General features: G+C 34.8%; 3 protein-coding genes across 5 annotated transcripts in view; 2 read left to right on the plus strand and 1 right to left on the minus strand.

The window, feature by feature from the left end:
• tet1 (tet methylcytosine dioxygenase 1) overlaps nt 1–765 on the minus strand; it is a 55,526-nt gene extending 54,761 nt beyond the window's left edge. Inside the window, exon 1 of the mRNA XM_065297161.2 lies at nt 630–765. The gene's annotated coding sequence lies outside the window, so the exon portion shown is untranslated. The remainder of the gene's footprint in view (nt 1–629) is intronic.
• A 77-nt stretch (nt 766–842) lies between these two features.
• slc25a16 (solute carrier family 25 member 16) lies at nt 843–9,634 on the plus strand. 3 transcript variants are annotated; one of them, XM_065297167.2, is made up of 10 exons: nt 843–958; nt 2,680–2,822; nt 4,331–4,423; nt 4,509–4,642; nt 4,976–5,039; nt 5,138–5,259; nt 5,341–5,407; nt 5,491–5,653; nt 7,323–7,391; nt 8,031–9,634. In XM_065297167.2, exons 2-10 carry the CDS (start codon nt 2,726–2,728, stop codon nt 8,185–8,187), a joined length of 966 nt encoding a protein of 321 aa, XP_065153239.1. In that variant the 5' UTR covers nt 843–958; nt 2,680–2,725; the 3' UTR covers nt 8,188–9,634. The 3 variants fall into 3 exon arrangements, with proteins under 3 accessions (XP_065153239.1, XP_065153237.1, XP_065153238.1); XM_065297165.2 differs by lacking the exon at nt 843–958 and adding an exon at nt 1,726–1,818; XM_065297166.2 differs by lacking the exon at nt 843–958 and adding an exon at nt 1,916–2,135.
• Nucleotides 9,635–10,859: 1,225 nt separating this feature from the next.
• On the plus strand, nt 10,860–21,575 carry alox5a (arachidonate 5-lipoxygenase a). Its single transcript, XM_065297173.2, has 14 exons — nt 10,860–11,087; nt 13,753–13,951; nt 14,042–14,123; nt 14,532–14,654; nt 16,679–16,785; nt 17,000–17,172; nt 17,563–17,709; nt 17,810–18,013; nt 18,094–18,180; nt 18,418–18,596; nt 19,771–19,892; nt 20,252–20,352; nt 20,642–20,812; nt 20,913–21,575. The coding sequence occupies exons 1-14, from the start codon at nt 10,938–10,940 to the stop codon at nt 21,090–21,092; spliced, it is 2,025 nt and encodes a 674-aa protein (XP_065153245.1). The 5' UTR covers nt 10,860–10,937; the 3' UTR covers nt 21,093–21,575.
• The last annotated feature ends 90 nt before the right edge of the window (nt 21,576–21,665 follow it).

A 21,665-nucleotide genomic window follows, 5' to 3' on the forward strand; every position in this document is an offset into this window, starting at 1 on the left:
TGCATAAACACATTAACTACAATGTAATAGAGTAATTTAAGCACTTGTATTATTCACTGGACAAAACTTTAATGAAAAGACTGCTTGGACAGATACATACTAACATGCTGCCATGAACATGTTCATATTATTTCAGCTGTTTTATGTGTACTTTTAAGGTACTGTTACTCTTCATGCAAAGTAAAGTTTTTAATATGTAGGGCAAATCTGAAAAGAAAGTGTTAATTGAACACTAAAGGTGATAACTTTAATGTAAAGTTAAGATAAAGGCACGAGAGAGAAGGAGTTTAAGTTGACAAGTGGATCCTGAGGCACGCGCAGAAGTTAACTCTGTACACGCGCTGCGCCTCAAAACATAACTATGCTCCCTACTCAGACAGCAATTTTGGCATTACAAAATTAATACAGTTCTCAAAGTCATGTGTCTATGTAGGGAGCTCTGTAGGTTTTAAGACGACTGACTAATCGCTAAACGTCCGCGTATGGCTATCTTTGTTTCGGTTTCGACAAACTACTAAACAAGCGATCAAATGTGAAAACAAATGGAAAATAAACACATGTACGTCTGTAATCGGTAGTTTGCAATATTTTTGTGAACACTTTGAAGGGAGTTGAAATACTTTACATACCAGAGAGACAGTTGTCTGAAGGGCTAATAATACTCCCCGCCTGTAAGACACGACTGATCCCACGACCCACGCGTGACCAACAGATCACTCCGCATCGTTTACAGTGTAACGTTAAACTGTAACACTGACATGCTGTCACGGAGTGTAAAGCACCTGATCAAATGGGATTCGTCCTCATGTCGACCCATTTACCGCAGCCAGACTCGACCTACACTCTCCAGACAACTTCAGGGCAGGCAATTTAATGGACGTCCATGCGGTGGCGGGAAAACGCGGACTGGATTTTAGTCGAAGGCTGGACAATCCGCGTGACAGTTGATTATATCAATGTAATTCACAGCTAATTCTAGGCTAACATGTCGCTGATATCCAAATGACAGTACCACGTTTTAAGATGACGTCAGTTTCATTATGACTACACCACTTGAAGAGCACTTGGTTGTATCCTATTTTTTTTTACAGTCTAGGGTTGTATCACACAGTTGTATCATTGCTGTTAAATCATTTATATGAGATCATGTCCCTTTATCAAAACCTACATAAAATACTGTAGTGTTCTTTATTTGCTCTAGTAAACTGTAGTAAGTTTTAGGATATAGTAATTACTACACTAGTATGTTGTTATTACACTATATTGTTAGTATATTTTTATAATAATATTACTATGGTATATAAAAAAGAAAAAAACTACTATAGTATATTTGTTAATATACTATACGATATATAACATTTTATACTATTGTATATATTTGTTAATATAATTTTATTTAATAATAATAATAATAGTAATACATGTATATTTATAGACATTTATTAATAGTATTTATATGTGTGTGTTTTATGTATTACTATTGGATCATTATAAATGATTATAGATTAATAGAATTAAAAAAAACTCAGAATTACAAATTCTGACAATATTTCAAAGATTATTTATTTAAAGAATAGCAAATAAAACAATGAGACAATATATTATGCAAACATAAAAAAATTATTAAAAAAAGAAAATCATATTTATTATCAACAAAAAGAAGAGATTATTAAGCAAAATGTTTTTATGCGCGGTGTTGGGTTGACACATGACGTGTGAATTCTGCGACAGGAAACGAGTCAGTGAAGGACACGATATGGGCTGAACTGTCGAAAAACACGTGAAATTCTGTCGATATGCCATGACTTATTATTTTATGTAAGTACACCTTCTAAAACAATTGTATTGAAGAGCTATACATTTATGATGAATTGAGTTGTTGTCATGCGCAGCAGGCGCGGTGTTTGTTTAATGCAGTAGTGCAGAGTTGACAGCTTCAGTGGTGCGACAGGTCGAGAGTACAGACTAGAGTTGTACATAGTTTTGCAATTCGCTGACCTTGATTTAGAGTAAAATGTATTTTATCTTTGCACAAGCATTAAGATAGCAACTAGTACTACAGCAAAAAAGCCTGTTAGCATACGACGTAATATGTACGAAGGCTATCTGGTGGTAAAATAGCAACAGTAACCAAGGTAAAAAACATGCCTAAACATTATTGTATTTTGTATTCAGACACATGTAAATGTTGTGCTTTACGTTACTGCACGTATGTGCATTTAGCCTATTTAGAAAAAAGTACCGTGCTTTTACTTTATTTTTATTATGGTACTGTGGCACTGTATTCTTTAAAAAAACTTTGCAGTACTTTGTAAATACAGTTTGGCATTGTATATATCTAAATATAACTGGCTTTTATATGATACCATTACTGTACCAGCAAGGTGGATTTTGTATGTGTCTAGGACCCAGCATAAATATCATTTTACTATACAGAATTTATTCAGTTCAGATCTGCCTATTACTTCAATCTCTGACCCATGCTCACATGTCCAGATGACACCTTTTTGTGATATAGTAGGCCTGTGTGTAGTTGCATTACCCTAAACTAGACACTTGTAAAGTAGCCTTATACTTTTACAACTGTTTCTGACTATGACTTGTGTCCATAGTCCAACCTGTAGTACAGATAAGATGAGGCATAGAAATAACAAAGCATTTGTATTTTATCTAATCCAGGGCGTGCTGAAGACATGAGGGCATTGAAGTCCTGATAACAGACATCATGACAACAGAAGCTGTGTCTTCACCGAGTCAACCTCAGATCCCAGCTTCTGCTCACAGGGATTACAATTACTGGATCCGCTCCTTTGTTGCAGGAGGTAAAATCTTAATCCATCCATTTTGATCATTTTAGAAAATGTATATTTTAAGTACATTTGTTCACACACAATGCAGACTTGGAGTTAAATTGCCTTACTTGATATTGTGTTGTTTTTATGTTAAGTGTCTTGATGTTTTTTCAGTTTGTCTGTTTGTGTTTTTTCCCAGGATTAAACATATGATCTTAGCATTGCCTATCCCATGATCTACTAGTTGAGCTGACAGAATATTATTTATTGTGACCACATGGGACAGTTATTTTGTGTGCTTCTGTATAGACGGTTTCAGCAGTAACAACATAAACAAGCGGCTTGGTCACATATTCATTTTTTTGTAAACTCAGCTAAGAATCAATAACAACAAAGTCCTTTTAAAGTAGTTTATTTATATAACAAGCAAAATAAACAACATGTAGATTACCCAGGAAACCAAAACATTTGTTATTGTTATTGTTATTTTCGACGAGGTATTTGTTCAAGAGTTCAGTTAAATAACTAGTCAGACCATTAAACAAACAGAAACCAGAATAAAAGTGCCTGATGAAATTGTCTATAGATCAGTGGTAGAGCATTACCAGCACAAAAGATCATGGGTACTAATAAAAAAAGTTTGCCTTGTAGAGGTAGACCGATTAATCGGTTTTGCAGATCCATGTCTATAGTTTTTCCGATGACGCACGATGCGAAGTTTGTTTCAACATGTATTTAGCCTGTCATGTGTGTGGTTCGTCATTTCAAAATATGTGTTCTGCACGTCGAGTGAACCTATGTGCATCACGTGTTATTTTTTAAAATAAGTGCCTGCTGCAGACGTGTCTAAAGGGTTTATGATGAAAGAGACGCTCGGGTTTGTCAGATTGATACTCGCATAATCTCATGTGTAATCAGAATTTACTGTTAAGGGAGTGTCTTGCGTGTATTTTGTGAACGTGAGCGTCTCTTTTTATCATAAACAGTTTTGACGTGGTGCAGCAGGCACGTATTTTGAAACACATATTTTGAAAACACAAGCAACAAACATGACACTTCGAACACATATTTTGAATTTGCGCCCCTTGGAAGAGCAGTCACGAGCCGCCACTGAATAGCAGGAACCTAAGTTTGTCTTCAAGGCTAATGAAACAATAATATTAGGAGTACCATAAACAGTTAAAACAGAAGCAAATAAAGTACAAGACTACACATATAATAGACATTTATGCAATTTTTAATTTTGCCAGTGGGAGTATTTCACAAAAGTATTTATTCAATACTTATTAATATAATAAATATATATTTTCATGGTTCAGTACTGTTGTTTTATTACTTTTGTAATACATTTCAGCACTGTTTCACTTTTGAGTGTTTTTTTAGCCAGTATCCGTTTTAAAAACTATTGGTCGATTAATCGGTTATCGGCAAGTAGGAACGAACTTAGTTATCTGTATCAGTAAAATTCGCTTTGGATTAAAGCATATGCCTAATACGTAAATTAAAATATGTTTTAGCTTCTATTTTGTGTTTGAAAGGTGTGGCAGGATGCTGTGCAAAGTCCACCATAGCGCCTTTGGACAGAATAAAAATTTTACTACAAGCTCAAAATCCTCATTACAAACATCTTGGTAAGTCAAAACTAAAGTTTTTAAGTTTGAAGCAAATCAATCAAAACACACCTGAGTAATGGTGTGTCTTCTTTGTTATCTGTAGGAGTGTTTGCAACACTTAAGGCTGTGCCAAAAAAAGAAGGCTTTCTCGGGCTTTACAAGGGAAATGGAGCTATGATGATCAGGATTTTCCCATATGGAGCCATTCAGTTTATGGCATTTGATAACTATAAACAGGTTTCTTTTATTTCATAGTTTTTAATTTACTAATGCCAACCGATATTGTGAAGTAACTGAAGTAACTAAACTTTTCAGCACTTTTAACTTTTTCATTTCTGTTTTCAATATATGTCGCTTTTCCAGAAACAAAATATTGCATACAGCTTTACAACCAGAGTCAATAATCAAATTCATTATCCTAAACTTGCCTGTACAACATGCAGAACAAACCAAAATTTCAATTTGCTTTCCAAACACTAATATTACCAGCTGAAAACACTGTGCTAAGTGCTGTACTGTTTGTGTAGATAATATAAAGCTTGCAGTAAGATGTTTCCAATTTCATTTTAGTTCCTTAGCAAACAGCTTGGAATATCTGGGCACATTCATCGGCTGATGGCAGGATCTATGGCAGGTTTGTGATTTGTGTCACTTTCACAAGACCCTTCATTATTAAGTTTTTTAATATACACGATGGTCTGTGTATTTGCCTGCTTTTGATATTTTCTGCAGGAATGACTGCCGTTATTTGCACTTATCCACTTGATGTTGTCCGAGCTCGCTTGGCTTTTCAGGTGACAGGATATCATCGCTACACTGGCATAAGAAATGCCTTTCAGACAATTTATCATACGGTATGAGTGGTGGAAAAGAGATTCAATTGTTTTAACTGTTTTGTGTTTCCCTTAAAACATGTGTGTTTTTTATTTTTAAAGGAAGGAGGAATCTCTGGGTTCTATCGTGGTTTGACCCCTACAATAATTGGCATGGCTCCATATGCAGGTTATTTTCTGTCATTTTGGTGTTCAAAGCTCAACAACACTCGAGCATTACATCATTCATACATCATTTTGTGTGTCTTACAGGGTTTTCTTTCTTCACCTTTGGTACATTGAAGACTCTGGGGCTCAGTCATTTTCCAGAGCAGTTAGGGAAGCCGTCTCTTGACAATCCAGATGTTCTGGTGCTGAAGACTCACATCAATCTGCTCTGTGGTGGAATTGCTGGAGCTATTGCTCAAAGTATTTCGTATGTTTGGTTTTTACTTTTTTGTTGTTGTTTGTTACTTGTCTTTGTGGTTTGTTAATAATACACTTTAAAAACAGACGTGTCAAAAACAACACAATCTGCGTTATTTTTGAGACAACACACTAAATGCGTTCTCAACGTCTCTGTGTTATTATATTATTGGAAAATTTTTAACACATCTTATGTTGACACTTTCATTTATTTTAAAAATGGCACATAATGTGTTATCACCAAGGGGCAACCTTCCGGTCTCTTATCATGAAGCCAACATGGAAGTGACTTGGTATGAATTACTATTTGTACTGGACAGCCTGGTACAAAAAGCGTTTGTGGTCTATATAGCTCAATTTTCTCTTTATGACAACTGTAAGGGGGTGATTTTTGTTTTTGTAACTCATCCGTTTAAATTATATTTAGCCTTAAAGTTCTGCATAATTAAGGGTGTGGACACTTGAGTGACAGGTAAACTGCCACTGCTATCACTATGGTCGAGCTAGGTGGGCTTGGTTTCAGCAGCCAGGCCCCTCTGCTCTACCCACGTCCTGCCTTTTGGGCCATTTTCGGTTTTCCGTGATTGATGCGCTGCCAAGATGGCAACTGTAGGCCCCGTCCAACTATTGGCTTCAAAAAAGCTCTTCACAAACCTATGGGTGATGTCACAGACACAACATCCATATTTATGTACAGTGTATAGTAAAAGCATAATACAAAAAATGTGTAAAAAAAAAAACAACAACACATTTTTAGCGTGTAGGGTACCTATCATTGCCATGTAAAACCTGTCTAGGATTTTTTTTTAAGTTGACCTAAAATAAAAAGTTATGGAAATTTCTGATGTAAACAGCAGACATTTTTCCAGCAAACAAGGTATTTCATTGCACAGGAACTGTCATTTTTGAGTGCAATCTTTAAAATAATAATTCAAACACATTATAGTGAAACACTATCACATTTATGAAATGTGACCCTGGCTGTAAAAACACAGGTAAAGTCTTTTTTGTGTGTAATTACAGTTTCTACATAAAATCATACTACATAATGTAAATAACATTCTGTGAAAACATAACCTTTTCTTTAATAGTAAGGTCATATCAAAGATTCAAATCATTACAAAATAAATTATTAAAATGAAATGTAATTTTACAAGTTCGCATTAGCATGTAATCCATTAGTGAATGAGATAGATCAGTGGATAAAACATATATAGCGTGCTGTCCGAGAGGAGGGCTCCAAGCTCAGATTTTTAGCTCCAACCCTGAGTACTTTCCCTCCCTTTTAACTGGGATAGATGTACTAGCTGAGAATGAGGTGATGGGGTGGATGAGGGATGCTGCAAAAACTGTCACGGGACAGAGGTGAGGGATGGTTAATTATAGGCACTGATTGGTTGGATTAAATGACCATGCTCCTTTCGAACTTAGTTAAATAAATTTTATAAGTAATGTACTTTTAAGTCATGGATATCTTTTTAGTTAAATCATTATGTTGGTAATATGTAGAGCACCTACAGTATAGCCACATTTTGAGCAAGACCTGGTTGGTCTTGATATTTTACTAATATATATATATATTACAAAGTAACCGTTAGTAGTTCCATCCTAATATTTCAGTCATTGTACATAGGAATATTTAAGTCCTTATGCGATGTCTGTCTTATTTTAATGTGCAGATATCCTCTAGATGTCGCCAGGAGAAGAATGCAGTTAGGAACATCACTTCCTGATTCTGACAAATGTTGGTGAGTATCATATAAAATTGATGATTTTTGGTCCTTGTTGCATATATTATACCATATACAGTACTGTGCAAAAGTCAAAAGGCCACCATCACCAGCTTTGTTGTTTTAGCGCAATTTTAATGTCCATCCATATTTATTTTTCACTTTTTTTAAGATACAAACAGAAAAAAAGGAAATATGTACACAAAATGAAAAACAAATACATTTTCAGAAATAAATGTCATCTTCAGGCATCAGTAAGTATTTAGTGTGACCTCTCTTGGCACTAAACACATCTTGAGCTTTTTTGGTGGAAGGGGAGTTTACCCTACTTGGCACTTCAGTGTATACTTTTATACTGTTTTTAATACTATATACACATTTCCTGTATTTTCTGGTTGTATTCTAATAAAGAGATTGAGAAATAATTATATATGATCACTATACAATTGCAAAAACAACTAATCTAATGGTAGCATGGTGGCCTAAGACTTTTGCAAAGTACTGTATATGTAAAACAAATGTAACAGTTAGGTTCAAGAAAAGTGTTAGTAACTTTTTATACATCAGCCTAGCCAACAATTATATCATCTAAACATGCAAATCCTATGAACTTGCTCAGATTATCACTTACATGTTTTTTTTTTCTTTTTCGAGCAGCACCCTCACAAAAACCCTCAAGCATGTGTACTCTCAATACGGCATTAAGAAAGGACTGTATCGTGGCTTGTCTCTCAACTACATCCGCTGTGTACCTTCACAAGCCGTTGCCTTCACCACATATGAATTCATGAAGCAAACTCTTCATCTAAACTAGAACAAGTGCGACTGAGCCTTAAAGGAACAAGTTGTACCCTGGCAACATCACTGCAACTCCGTCAGCCATTCCATTGAACATCCACGTGTGAATCCTCTACATTCTAACGGCAAACCTGGGGCTTTACACACCCCAGCAAAATTCACTATGGATACAGAGGACAAAGATGACTTGCTGCTGGCTTGGGAGTTTGCCACCTAGCATCCAACATGCATGTTTGAAATGGCATAGCAACCTACACTGATGTCTGTGAAACGGAAATGAACGATATGCCTTAAGATACACACTTTTACTTATGACATCACTAATATAATCAAAACAAACTATTACAGTTACCTACTGAAGTCATGTTTTGTGAAGGCGCACAGAGTGCTTTTAGCTATGCATTTTCATTTATTCATTCATTCATTCATAGCAAGACTTGATTTATTTAGAGCTTTATATTTCATAATTCGTCATATTTTAAGGCTCATTGGCTGATATTTGTCTCTTCTGAACCATTTTCATGTTCAGTTCAATAATGATCTAAATGGAAGAGAGCGTCTCTTGTGTTTATGCAGTATTAATGAAAGACTAATTTGTTTCCTGGGTTACTGTGACTGATCATTTGTCTAAAAGGACAGCTTGACATCAGTGACATCCAGGAATTCTGGATGGGAACAACATCACAAACAATCTGTAAGTCATTGGCTTGTGATGGGAACAAAATATGCTCCCTTTAATAAATTAATGACTGCCATTTTATATACAGAGCATTTATTTTTAGCTGTGGACAGGTTCATGTAAAACTATACATAAACCCACACTTTTTTTTGGTGTCACAAGCTTCTGTTTCAAGTTTGCCACATCAAAGATAACAAATTTGACCGAGATCTTACTCTGTATGTTCCCAAAACGATATTTCTTTGATTTTTTTTTCCTGCCATGTGGTGGCACTGTTGCAGTGAAGTTCAATTGTATTGCACTCTGGGTTCACATATGCTTAAACTTGAAAGGCAACTGTGTTGCCACATTTCCATGTTAAAATACATCTTTGGCATTTGTTAGAAGTGCACTGAACAGGATATTGATTTATAACTCAGTTGTGTATCAATCTTAACAGTAATGTGTAAAGGGTCGTGATGAATTTTAGGTTTATTTGCACAGAATGTCGAAGAGCTGAATCACAATCTATCATGTTTGTCTTAAGCTGTCTTTGCTGATTCTAGCAAATTAAATGAGTTTTTATTGCTGCTTCTTAATCTTAGATTTTACAATCCTTAGCATTTTTATTTATTTGTGTTTTGACAATGTGTTATATTTAATGCATTCAGAAAAGAGCACCTCTGACTGAAATGGTTGCGAGGCTTAACGTGAATAAGCTGTTTTGTACACATGCCTGTACATTTTTATGAATAATAGCGTGGATATAAAATATGGAGTACAAATCCAAGAATTGTGTTTCGTGTTTGAGTCTCTTAACAATCACATTTCACATTATTTGTCACCAGCAGGATTTACCAAACCTTACGCCCCTGACATTCCTGCCGGGTAATACATTCACTACTGCACATCCCCCCTACTATTTCATTTGCATCTATTTCCTCTTATGTTTGTGAGCTACTGTTGTTTGCTTATTTGACTAGAAAATATGTTATAAACAAAACATTGGCTATAGTGATGTCATAATTACTAATGTTGCCAAGTAGTAAAAGCAGATGAGTCCTGGTGATTAGGCAGTAACCTTTTTACCTTCTGCTTTTTGTGTACAAGGTACAAAAGTTGTGACTGGGGCGGTACCTTTTAAAAAATTCCTAATATGTACCTTTTTGGTACCTTCGAGATACTATGTACTTAAATTAACAATGTGTACCTTTGATGTACCAATATGCATCTTTTAGGTACAAAAGTGTACTTTTTAAAAGGTACCACCCCAGTGACAGTGTAGTGATCCAAAGGCTATTAAAGCACTTCACTGTAAGCTGTATTTAAAGTAGGTTTACTGAATATATTAAGATATAGGACAAATGTTTAGGCCTTTAACTTTATTCAGAAAGGGCAGCGAAGAGTGACTGAAGACTTTTTTAAGAGTGGAGATTTTTGCATTTGGCCTACTTAGAGGGTTTTGCATCTAAGCTCTTAACTTGGGTTTTGGGTTTTTAATCTGCCTTATTTAGCAGGATGTGAGATGGTACACCACAGATCATACGAACTGTTAAAAACTGATTTTGAAAAAAAGTGTTAACAACTGCCTGCTCGAAATAAAACATTTCTCCAGTGATGAGCAAGAATTTAAAGATTATATATGCATGTCAGACAGTGCAAAACTTATTTAAATAGTACTGTTTATGGATGCTTTGCTGTAATACTTTGTCATGGTCATACCAATGCATTACCCGTGAAACATGCTTCAAATGCATATAAATATATAAATAAAAAACTCACATGTAAGGTGAGGTTAACCAATACATGAACCCATGAACTATATTTTCACAAATAAAGTGTATAGTACAATTAACACATTAATCAAAAAATGAGTGAAGCTCATCACATGGTTATCAAGTATGACTTTTTCTTTGTAGTATGTGTGAACTCTGCGGGTGTGTGTGTGTGTGTGTGTGTGTGTGTGTGTGTGTGTGTGTGTGTGTGTGTGTGTGTGTGTCAGTTAGAGAGGGAGGGAGAGAGACAGAACAGGAAATGCAGTATTTGCGAGACTCTTGAAAAGTCCATTTAAAAGTTTGACTGCAGAACTGTGCATCACTGCGACTAAAATGCCTAACTACACAGTAACTGTTGCCACCGGCACACAGTGGTTTGCTGGTACAGATGACTACATTTACTTGACCCTTGTGGGATCTGAGCACTGCAGTGAGAGGACTCTCCTGGATAAAGCTCTCTATAATGATTTTGAGAGAGGAGCGGTAAGATGCTGATTTTATTCACTCATACATGCAGTTATATTGCAAAGATGTATAACACAGTGTGTATAAAATGTAATAATATATCTATTATATTGACTGCATAAAATGTGAAAAACAATTAGAATAAACATGGTATGTTCTGAGTTTTCCTCATATGTCTTTAAAGAATGTGCAGACCACAAGCGTGCTGAGTTTGTCTTTGTTTGAGTATTATTCTTATGAAAAGGTTTTCATTAATTTTTATTTTGGTGCAACCTATTTTATTTAATTTTTTGCAGAAAATAACTTTTCTTATCAGTTACTGATATTGGATACATATATTCCTGATTTGCTGTACTCTCTCTTTCTCTCTCTCTCTCTCTCTCTCTCTCTCTCTCTCTCTCTCTCTCTCTCTCTCTCTCTCTCTCTCTCTCTCTCTCTCTCTCTCTCTCTCTCTCTCTCTCTCTCTCTCTCTATATATATATATAGAAAGAGAGAGACAGTACTGTATATATATATACAGTACTGTGAAAAAATCTTAGGCCACCATCACCAGCTTTTTTGTTTTAGCAAAGTTTTAATGTCCATCCATATTCCATTTTTTTTAGGTACAAACAAAAAAACAGGAAACATATACACAAAATTAAAAAAAACTAAATGTCTTTTTCAGGCATCAGTCAGTATTTAGGGTGACCTCTCTTGGCACGAAACACATCTTGAGCTTTTTTGAGGAGACTGAAGTCCTGAAGTCATTCGATTAAATTAGAAATTAGGATTTAATTTCATTCAGGTTTATATCAGGAATGAAGGATGGATGCTCAACTATTGCCTGTCTAGAAAAAGGCCCCACTGTCAAACAGGAAAACCTGCATGCTTTGACTACTGTATACAATATTTGCATATCACACTTTCATTTTGTGTTTCTAGTTGTACTAAGATCTCAAACCACTTAAACTAAATACAGTTAGATTTCTTTGAAGTCCTTTATAATTCAATGTAGTTGAAATATTATGAAAATATAAAGATAATAGATACACTGTAAAAAAATTGCATAATTTTTGTCAAATCAACACGTATTTGTGTATGTAACAACTTAAAAAAAAATTTTAATTTCTGAAAACTTGAATTTATAAGTTATGTCAACTTTTAAAGCCAAAACTTAAAATAGTATGTTGAATTGACTTGCAAAACCAAGTTATTTTAACTTTGTGCTGCATCTTTTTGATGGACTATGGAAATGTTCAGAATGAGGGGTGAATCTAATATTGCCTAATTTCAAAACGTTAATGTCTGTTTCACAATGCAATCTAATAATATAATGCCAATTTAGGTAAAATAAAGAGAAGATGAAATATTCATATTAATTTCAATAGTCATATCATGTTAATTTCAAAAATTTTACAACCACAGGCAGATAAAATTGAGAAGATGTTTTAAGAATCAATCAAAGAAAACGTATAAATGATCATAATCCAGCCATTAAAGATTCTTATAGACAGATTCAGAGCGATGATGAAAATATACACAGAGTTTGAACTGCCCTAAGGAAATATTTCTGGGTTTTATATTTGGGTAAGAGCGCAACCTGGTGGATAATAGCGGAAATAAGGATTGCCAGAAAAACTGGTCATTGGCAGGGAAGTGTTTTCTTTTAATTGATGAGTTAACTTGTCAATGGCAGGGAAAGAGTTAAAACGTATATGAGCTTCTGTGCTCCCCTCCCCATTTACTGTATAACAAAAACATACACCGTTTTTAATGAGACAATCACTTTACTTCATTGTTCATTATGAATGTACGGTAAAGAATTATGTAAAGAAGATATAAAAAAGACTTTATGACATGATGTGGTCTGTGGACGGTTGTGGGCGTGGCCTGTGAGCTTGTCCTATGAGACTGTGGAGGTTTAAAATAATACAGTTACATTTCTTTAAAAGTCTTTTAATAATTCAATGTAGTTGAAATATTATGAATATATAAAGATAATAGATACACTGTAAAAAAATGTTGTCAAATCAACACATATTTGTATGTTACTTTAACTTAAAACCTTGAATTTATAAGTAATGTCAACTTTTTAAAGCCAAAACTTAAAATAGTAAGTTGAATTGACTTGCAAAACCAAGTTATTTTAACTTCATGCTGCATCTTTTTGGACTGTGGGAATGTTCATAATGAGGGGTGAATCTAATATTGCCTAAATTCAAAATTGTCTGTTTCAAAATGTAATCTAATAATATAATGCCAATTTAGGTAAAATAAAGAGATATAGAAATATTCATATTAATTTAAGTAGTCCTATCATGTTAATTTCAATTTTTTAAACCACAACCAGATAAAATTGAGCAGGTGTTTTAAGAATCAATCAAAGAATCACTCATAAAACTCATAAATGATCAGAATCCAGACATTAAAGATTCCTATAGACAGCTAAAGAGCATTACACTTCTCATTAAACTGTATTTAAACTTACATAGCACTGAAGTGCTTTTTATGAGGTTTTAAAGCACATTTCTTAAATAAACACAAGTCAACTTCTTTAATCTCTTTAACTTTTTCAATCAAACCACAGTCCTCAGATCTTTAGCATCTGCACAGAGTATACCCACAAAGTTTGATGCAAGATAAGATCAATGCTGAGACACACTGCCTGTATATAACGTCAAACGCATGCTATGATTCAAAGGTGGACTCATACGACATCAGTGTGGGAGAGGACCTGGGTGAAATCGAGCTGGTCAAAATTGAAAAGAAGAAATACTGGGTGCAAGATGATTGGTACTGCAAATACATCACGGTCAAGACACCTTATGGAGATTACATTGAGTTTCCCTGCTTCCGCTGGTTAGTTGATGACAAGGAAGTGATCCTCAGAGATGGCAGGGGTAGGTTTTCAGCCTGTGTACACTGTGCTTATAATAACATCTCACACTTTTCAGAAACATATTAAGGTTTCAGTGCTTTATGTCTTCTAGCTCGTCTGCCACAGCATGATAAGACCTGGGCAGTGAAGCAGCACAGACGCAAAGAACTGGAACAGAGGCAGAAAACATACAGGTTTGATGCAACTTGTAGGTTAACCACAGTAGCCTTGATCTGTGGGAAAAGTAATGTACTAACAAATGCACGTGTGTTTGTGTGTAACAGACAATGAATTAGTTAGATCCTCATTGGGTCATAGTTACACATTTAACTGTAAAAAAAAATAGTTGGTTCTGCTTTGGTTCAAAATTACCTGCTTGCCTTAAAAATTCACCATTAAATATTAATTGACTCAAAAAAGGTTGTGTAAAAAATTGTGTCAACTAATATAAGTTGAATGAACTCAACATTTTAGGACTTCACTTTTTTAAGTGAAGTTACACATACACACCCATGTATGTCTGACTAGTTTTAGTTCACGCTTACTAACTTTTAAATTACTATCTTTAAAAATGTGGTGTTGTGTTGTGTTTAATGTTAAAGATGGAAGGAATGGCACCCTGGTTTCCCTATGAGTATCGACGCCAAAGCCCACAGTGAACTCCCACGTGACATTCAGTTTGACAGTGAGAAAGGAGTAGACTTTGTTCTCAACTACAGTAAAGCGTAAGATCCAATATGTTCAATGGCTTTGCTTTCATCTCATTATTAAACACTGTTATCTTCTTAACACAGTGGTCAGGCCACTATGTGTTTGTGCTTATGCATATTTGCATGTTTTTCGAATGACACTGTTTGCATGTCGCTCCTAACTCTTTTAAATGCAAACACCCAATGTTCTTGTGGTATTAGAAATGTGCATAGGAATTGACCATCTGTGCTACTTTGTGTTGAAGTTTGTGTGACTGTTAAAAAGGGGAAATCACCTCATAGTCAGAAAACTGCTGTTTATGTTAGTAGTTTTGACAAGTGTCTTTTGAGTGTGCATATTTTTACTATCCGACACAATACAGACACATTCTAAGAATACAGTTCGGAAATAGTTTATGCATCAAACCCAGAGGCGGAGCTACATCCTTTAATGAAAAAAAGTGCTATTTTTGAAATTAAAGGTCCCCTAATATGGCAAGTTGTAATATTAGTCTCAGTTGTCCCCATAATGTGCCTGTGATGTTTTAGGTCCAAATACCCTATAGATCAGTGGTTCTCAAACTTTTTCAGCGTGCGGCCCCCCTTGTGTAAGGTGCATTCCTTCGCGGCCCCCCGAAATAAAAATTTAGGACAAAAACAGTTCTGTTAAAATTTAACATATTAATTAAACAAAACATATTAAATTATACCTAGTAGTGCTGTTGGTTAGTTGGCTTATTTTTTTTTTGGTTTAATTACACAGAATTCATGATAAATTAATGTATTTTATAAAATGTCATCAAACTGGGGCCCCCCTGGCACCATCTCGCGGCCCCCCTGGGGGCCCCGGACACCAGTTTGAGAACCACTGCTATAGATAATTATATCATGTTGACAAGGCCCATTTTTGGGTGTGCAGGAAAAGAAAACCTAGGGTATGGCAAAATTTAATCGTACAAGAAGGCCATTCCTAAATAACGAATCAATGAAACCACATTATATGTGTATATACTCCGCCAACCATACTAAGATTGTATGGATGTACACTTACAGACAACAATACAGAAGCAATACAAATAAAAAAAACAAAATAGAAAGTGAAAATCATGGTCGTTCAATAATGCATTTTCAAATGTTGTAATTCTAAGTGCAACTCCAGCAACAGATACTAAAAACAAGATAATATCAAAACAAAACATACTGTGACCGCCCTTCAAAAATCTTGTCATGGCAACTGCCAATAAACACTTACACACAAAGACTTTTAAATGATGTGATAGAGCACAACTAAGTTAACCAACTAAGACTAAAAGACTAAATAAAACTCTTAGTAAAACAGGGCTAAATGCAAAAACAAGTCTTACCTTTTGTCGTCGTGCAGTTTTTATTGCACAAGTGGCCATATTCAAAAATGCACGCAAATAATTAATACAATTCACTTCGACTACGTAACAATTCCCAGTGGAACAGAACACGTTTATTTATCCACAGATAACAAATCATATTACTTCTGGAATAATGTATGGAATATGCATAGCGTGAGTGTGGGGGAGAACCGTGAGTTTGTTTGAATGTTAAAACAAATAAAGATTATAAAAGCAGCGATCATCATGGGGAAACCGCACTATTATAGATTGTGTTCGACTTCAAGCTGCGCTTTCATTGTTCATTATGAAAGTACGGTAAAGAATTATGTAAAGAAGATATAAAATAGACTTTATGGTCTGATGTGGTCTGTGGACAGTTGTGGGCGGGGCCTGTGAGCTTGTCCCATGAGACTGTTGAGGTTTTACAGGGATTTAAAATAAGGAATGGGCAGATTTTTATCATTACAGGGTGTTTGTGTACACACAACACATAAAAGTGAATATCTTATATTAGGTGACCTTAAAATTGTTTAGTCACCAAAGACTCATTTAATTCTGCCTATTTAGCTTGATTAAAAAACATGAAAATTACAAAATGATTCTGAGAATAACTCTATGTAGCTATATATTTTTAATTTCATTCAATATAATATTTATAATGATCTATATATTTGCCTTTATTCTATTCCTCAGGATAGAGAACCTCTATGTTAATCAATTCATGCACATGTTCCAGTCTTCATGGACAGATTTCGCAGATTTTGAGCGGATATTTGTGAGAATAAAGAACACAATTTCAGGTTTGGAATTTGTTAAATGAGCGCAAAACACCACAGTTGCCTCTGTTAGACACCATATACAGATGTGCATTGTGTTGTGCATTGTGCAATGCATTGTGTACAGTTTTGTATGTTGTTTTTAGACGTTTGCATGTGACATTACATCCAGCATATTATTTCAACATATTCACTGTATTCTAATGTTGTTAAAATGCCTTTATGCTCCATACCACAGAATATGTGATGCAACACTGGAAGGAAGACTTCATGTTTGGGTATCAGTTCTTGAATGGCTGCAATCCTGTCATCATAAGCAAATGTACAAAGATCCCAGACAAGTTTCCTGTCACAGATGAGTTAGTGGGGGACAGCCTGGAAAGAGGTCTCACTCTTGAGGAGGAGATCAAGGTATCACCTCCAAGGCATTTTTCATCTTACAAATATTTATTTATTATTACCAAATATAATATTTATTTTATATTATCTGGTTCATGGTTCACATGATGCAACAAACACATATTTTGAAAACGCAAGCAACACACATGACACTCCAAACACTTATTTTGAATTTGCACCCTTCGGATGAGCAGTCACGAGCTGCCAGTGATTTTAACTTGGTGAATTTATAGACAAGCTTTTGACATGAGACTAGATTTCTGTTTGGTGTATTTTCCTCTAATGCAAACACCGTGTTTTAGGAAAGCAATCATCTTTTCAATTATACTTTTAAACGTTCATTTATGGTTCATTTATGGTGAACGGATGTACACACGCAATGAAACTTGTCTTGATTTTTAGGAAGGAAACATCTTCATTGCTGACTATGAGGTAATGGATGGCGTGACTGCTAATACAACGGACCCATGCACCCTTCAGTATTTGGCTGCACCCATCTGCCTGTTGTACAGGAACAGTCAGAACAAAATATTTCCAATCGCAATTCAGGTATCTTTTTTGTATGTGTGCATGGGAAAAATATAAAGAAATAATCATTATGAATAAAACAGATTCAATGACCAAAATGACCTTTATTTTATTGACATAGCTGAGTCAAACCCCAGGCGAGGATAACCCAATATTTCTACCAACTGATGACCAGCACGATTGGTTGTTGGCCAAAATCTGGGTGAGATCTTCAGACTTTCACGTTCACCAGACAGTCACACATCTTCTCAGAACACATCTGATATCCGAGGTCTTTGGTATAGCCATGTACAGACAACTACCGGCGGTTCACCCAGTTTTTAAGGTAACATACGTTTTTAAGGTTTCATAACATAATATAATGTCAATTATATCACTATCTAAAAGGCTTCTGCTTTCTTCCAGTTGCTGTTACCTCACGTCCGTTTCACCATTGCCATTAACACCAAGGCTCGTGAGCAACTTATCTGTGAGTGTGGACTCTTTGACAAGGTAATTTTATCTCTTGTCATCCACAGACAAATTCTAACCTCTGTCCATTATGTGTTGGTCAAAATGTAAATAATGTAAATAAAGAGGTATACAAAACATACACAGCACAGAATAATCAGTAACACTGGCGTTTTATGTCAGGGAAGTGCAATAGCAAGTTATTGCTTGCATTACAGAAGTGTTTATTTTATGTGTGTGGGATACATAAATGTAAATGTCTGTATTTGTATACCGTAGGCTAATGGCACAGGTGGAGGTGGCCATGTTGAACTAGTGCAGAGAGCCATGAAGACCTTCACATACAAGTCCCTGTGTTTCCCAGAGTCTATAAAAGCTCGAGGGATGGATAGCCAGGAGGAGCTGCCGTATTACTTCTACAGGGATGATGGCCTCAGAGTCTGGGAGGCTGTGAAAAAGTACAGTACAGTACAAAAGTCCTTTCCACAATTAGATTTGAAATATAGAACATTTTGTATGCAGTATTATAATAAGAATACAATTTTAAGTGTGAAGTACATAAAATATGTTGCCTGGGTGCCAGCCGATCTTAGCCCCGCCCACAACATTTTGTGGATGGGAAATTCTGACTAGAATTGAGTATGACAACGTCAGGCTATAAAATATGCAAATAATGTTGTGAAATTAGTGTTCTTTGGGTATGGGATATAATTCAAAATCTAATCAAACAAGACACAAAAACATAAAAGGCCTTTATTTAAAGAACCTGCTTGATTTTCAATGCTTGATGATTTACTAAAGTCTAGCAGGCAACATATTTTATGTACTTCACACTTAAAATTGTATTCTTATTATAATACTGCATACAAAACTTCATGACTTAAGTCTCCTCTAAAGAGTTAAAGATGTGTACAGTGCCAATGGAGGTCACACTTAATACTGACTTTTGCCTGAAAAAGCCATTTTGTTCTGACAAATTATGTTTTTATTTTTATTTTGTGTACATACTTCCTGTGGTTTCTGTTTGTTTCTTAATAAAGAGAAAAAAATGGTAACACTTTACAATAAGGTTAATTAGTTAACAATATTTAATGTATTACCTAACATGAACAATCCATGAGCATTACATTTGTTACAGTATTTATTAATATTTGTTAATGTTAGTTAATAGAAATAGAGCTTTTAATTGTTTGTTTATGTTAGTTCACAGTCCATTAACTAATGTAACAAGATTTTAAAAAAGTATTAGTAATTGTTGAAATTAACATGAACAAAGATTAATACACGTTGTATAAGTGCAGTTTATTATTAGTTCATGTTAACTAATGTAGTTAACTAATGTTAACCAATGAACCTTTTTGTAAAGTGTTACCGAAAAAATTATGAATGGTCATTAAAGTGTTGTTAAAACAAAGCTGGTAGTGGCCTTTGACTTTTGCACAATACTGTATGGTGCAATTACAATTTCTGAGTAATCACACATTGAAAATATACATATTTTAAAACCTGGAAATAAACTGAAATATATGTGTTTCAATTAAACTTTTTACTTCAACTTTTATGCTAATACTAATAGGGGATTCATGAATAATTATTTGTTAATAATTTGATCATTTATTTGATCTCTCATAGCTTTGTGACAGATGTGGTGAACGTCTACTATGACAGTGATGAAACACTTAAAAAAGATGAGGAGATCCAGGCATTTGTTAAAGATGTATGCAGCTTTGGAATGCAAGATTTCGACTATTGTGGTAAGTATAAATCAAAGGATACAAACTTCTTCAGTTATAAAAATTATTATTCTTTTAATATATTACATATATTGTAAACACTTGGCCTATAACAGTATATTTATAACATCAGTATGTTTCACAGTCAGGTTTGTTCTGTACATCTAAAACTTTGGTTGGTAACTAATACATTTAAGGCACTGCGTATATGTACGTATATCTACATGAACCCAACTTGTTTGGAAAAGTGTTGCAATACTTATTTCAAAACTTTGAATGATCTGTAAGCTTTCACACTCATGCACATTAGAAGATCCTCATCATGTTTGACCTCTGAATCATAACTTGATAACTGACAACTGTTATGTTGATGTTTGCAGAGTTTCCAAAGACACTGCAAACCAAAGAGCAGCTAGTGGAGTATCTAACCATCGTGATATTCACTGCCTCTGCACACCATGCTGCTGTAAACTTTGGTCAGGTGGGTTAATAAATGCTTTTGTGAACACTGTGCTAAAAAGACACTGTGCCTCACCCTCCCAGACAGTTATAGAAATTAAGTTTATTTAACTAATTTCGGGAGGAGAATGCTCATGTAATCCAACCAGTCAGCACAAAAAGGTCTCTTTGAATAGCCGTCCCTCATCTCTGTCCCATCCCTTCTCCACACCAACGCTAAATAATGAGCTCATTAACTTATTGATTACATGTTAAATGTGAACTCATGAAACTGTGTACTCCTATGGTAATCTCCATGTCTTTTACTGCAGTATGACTGGTGTTCATGGATTCCAAATTCCCCTCCAACCATGAGAAAACCTCCTCCAACAAAAAAGGGCGAAGTGGATATAACGTACATCGTGGAGAGTCTGCCTGATCGGGGAAGATCCTGTTGGCATCTTGGAGCCGTGTGGGCCCTCAGCCAGTTTCAAGAAAATGAGGTTTGAAATTCATTCTATATCAAGATCTAGGAATAAGTGCATGTCAAGAAGTTAATTTTAAATATTTATTTAATGACATAAAACATTGCTGTTTTTGCAGTTGTTTTTAGGCATGTATAACGATGAGCATTTTATTGAGAAACCTGTGAAGGAGGCCATGGTGGAATTTCGCAAGAATCTCGGTGAAATATCGAAAGTCATCAAGAACCGAAATGAAGGCAAGAAGCTGCCGTACTACTATCTGTCTCCAGATCGAATCCCAAACAGTGTGGCTGTCTGAGCCACCAGAACGGCCACTGGTAGGATGATTTAGTTGAGGGTTAATATGAGCAGTTTTACATTTTAAGCCTGCTTTTGTTAAAATAAAAAACTTTGTTTACTCTTATAAAATGTTTATTTTACTTTCATAAAAAAACTAATGTCTGTAATTTTGATCATAGTAATTTGTCCTCAACCATCTATTTAACTTTTATGTCCATTGTTCATGATCAGATCAATTCATGTTCTGCATTTTTTCTTTTTGAATGTATTATAAAATATATCTGAATTACAGAAATGCTGATAAATGACAATATGTTTAATGCCTGGGTGGGTGTGGGATTCGGATGAATATTTCATATTTCATGTTATGTTATTTCAAGGCATTTCATAATATTGAATAATTAACCATTTTGTGGAAATCATACAGAAAAGGACAAAATATTGTACACTTTATGAGTCACATTCTTTTAACCATTGGTTTCAATAAAATGAATAATCACAATATTTTTGTTCAAATCATTATTTCATTTGCACATTAAGATTTTATATATATATATATATATATATATATATATATATATATATATATATA

Source organism: Paramisgurnus dabryanus, chromosome 20 (assembly GCF_030506205.2).
Source record: "Paramisgurnus dabryanus chromosome 20, PD_genome_1.1, whole genome shotgun sequence".
In the NCBI taxonomy this organism is placed as follows: domain Eukaryota; kingdom Metazoa; phylum Chordata; class Actinopteri; order Cypriniformes; family Cobitidae; genus Paramisgurnus; species Paramisgurnus dabryanus.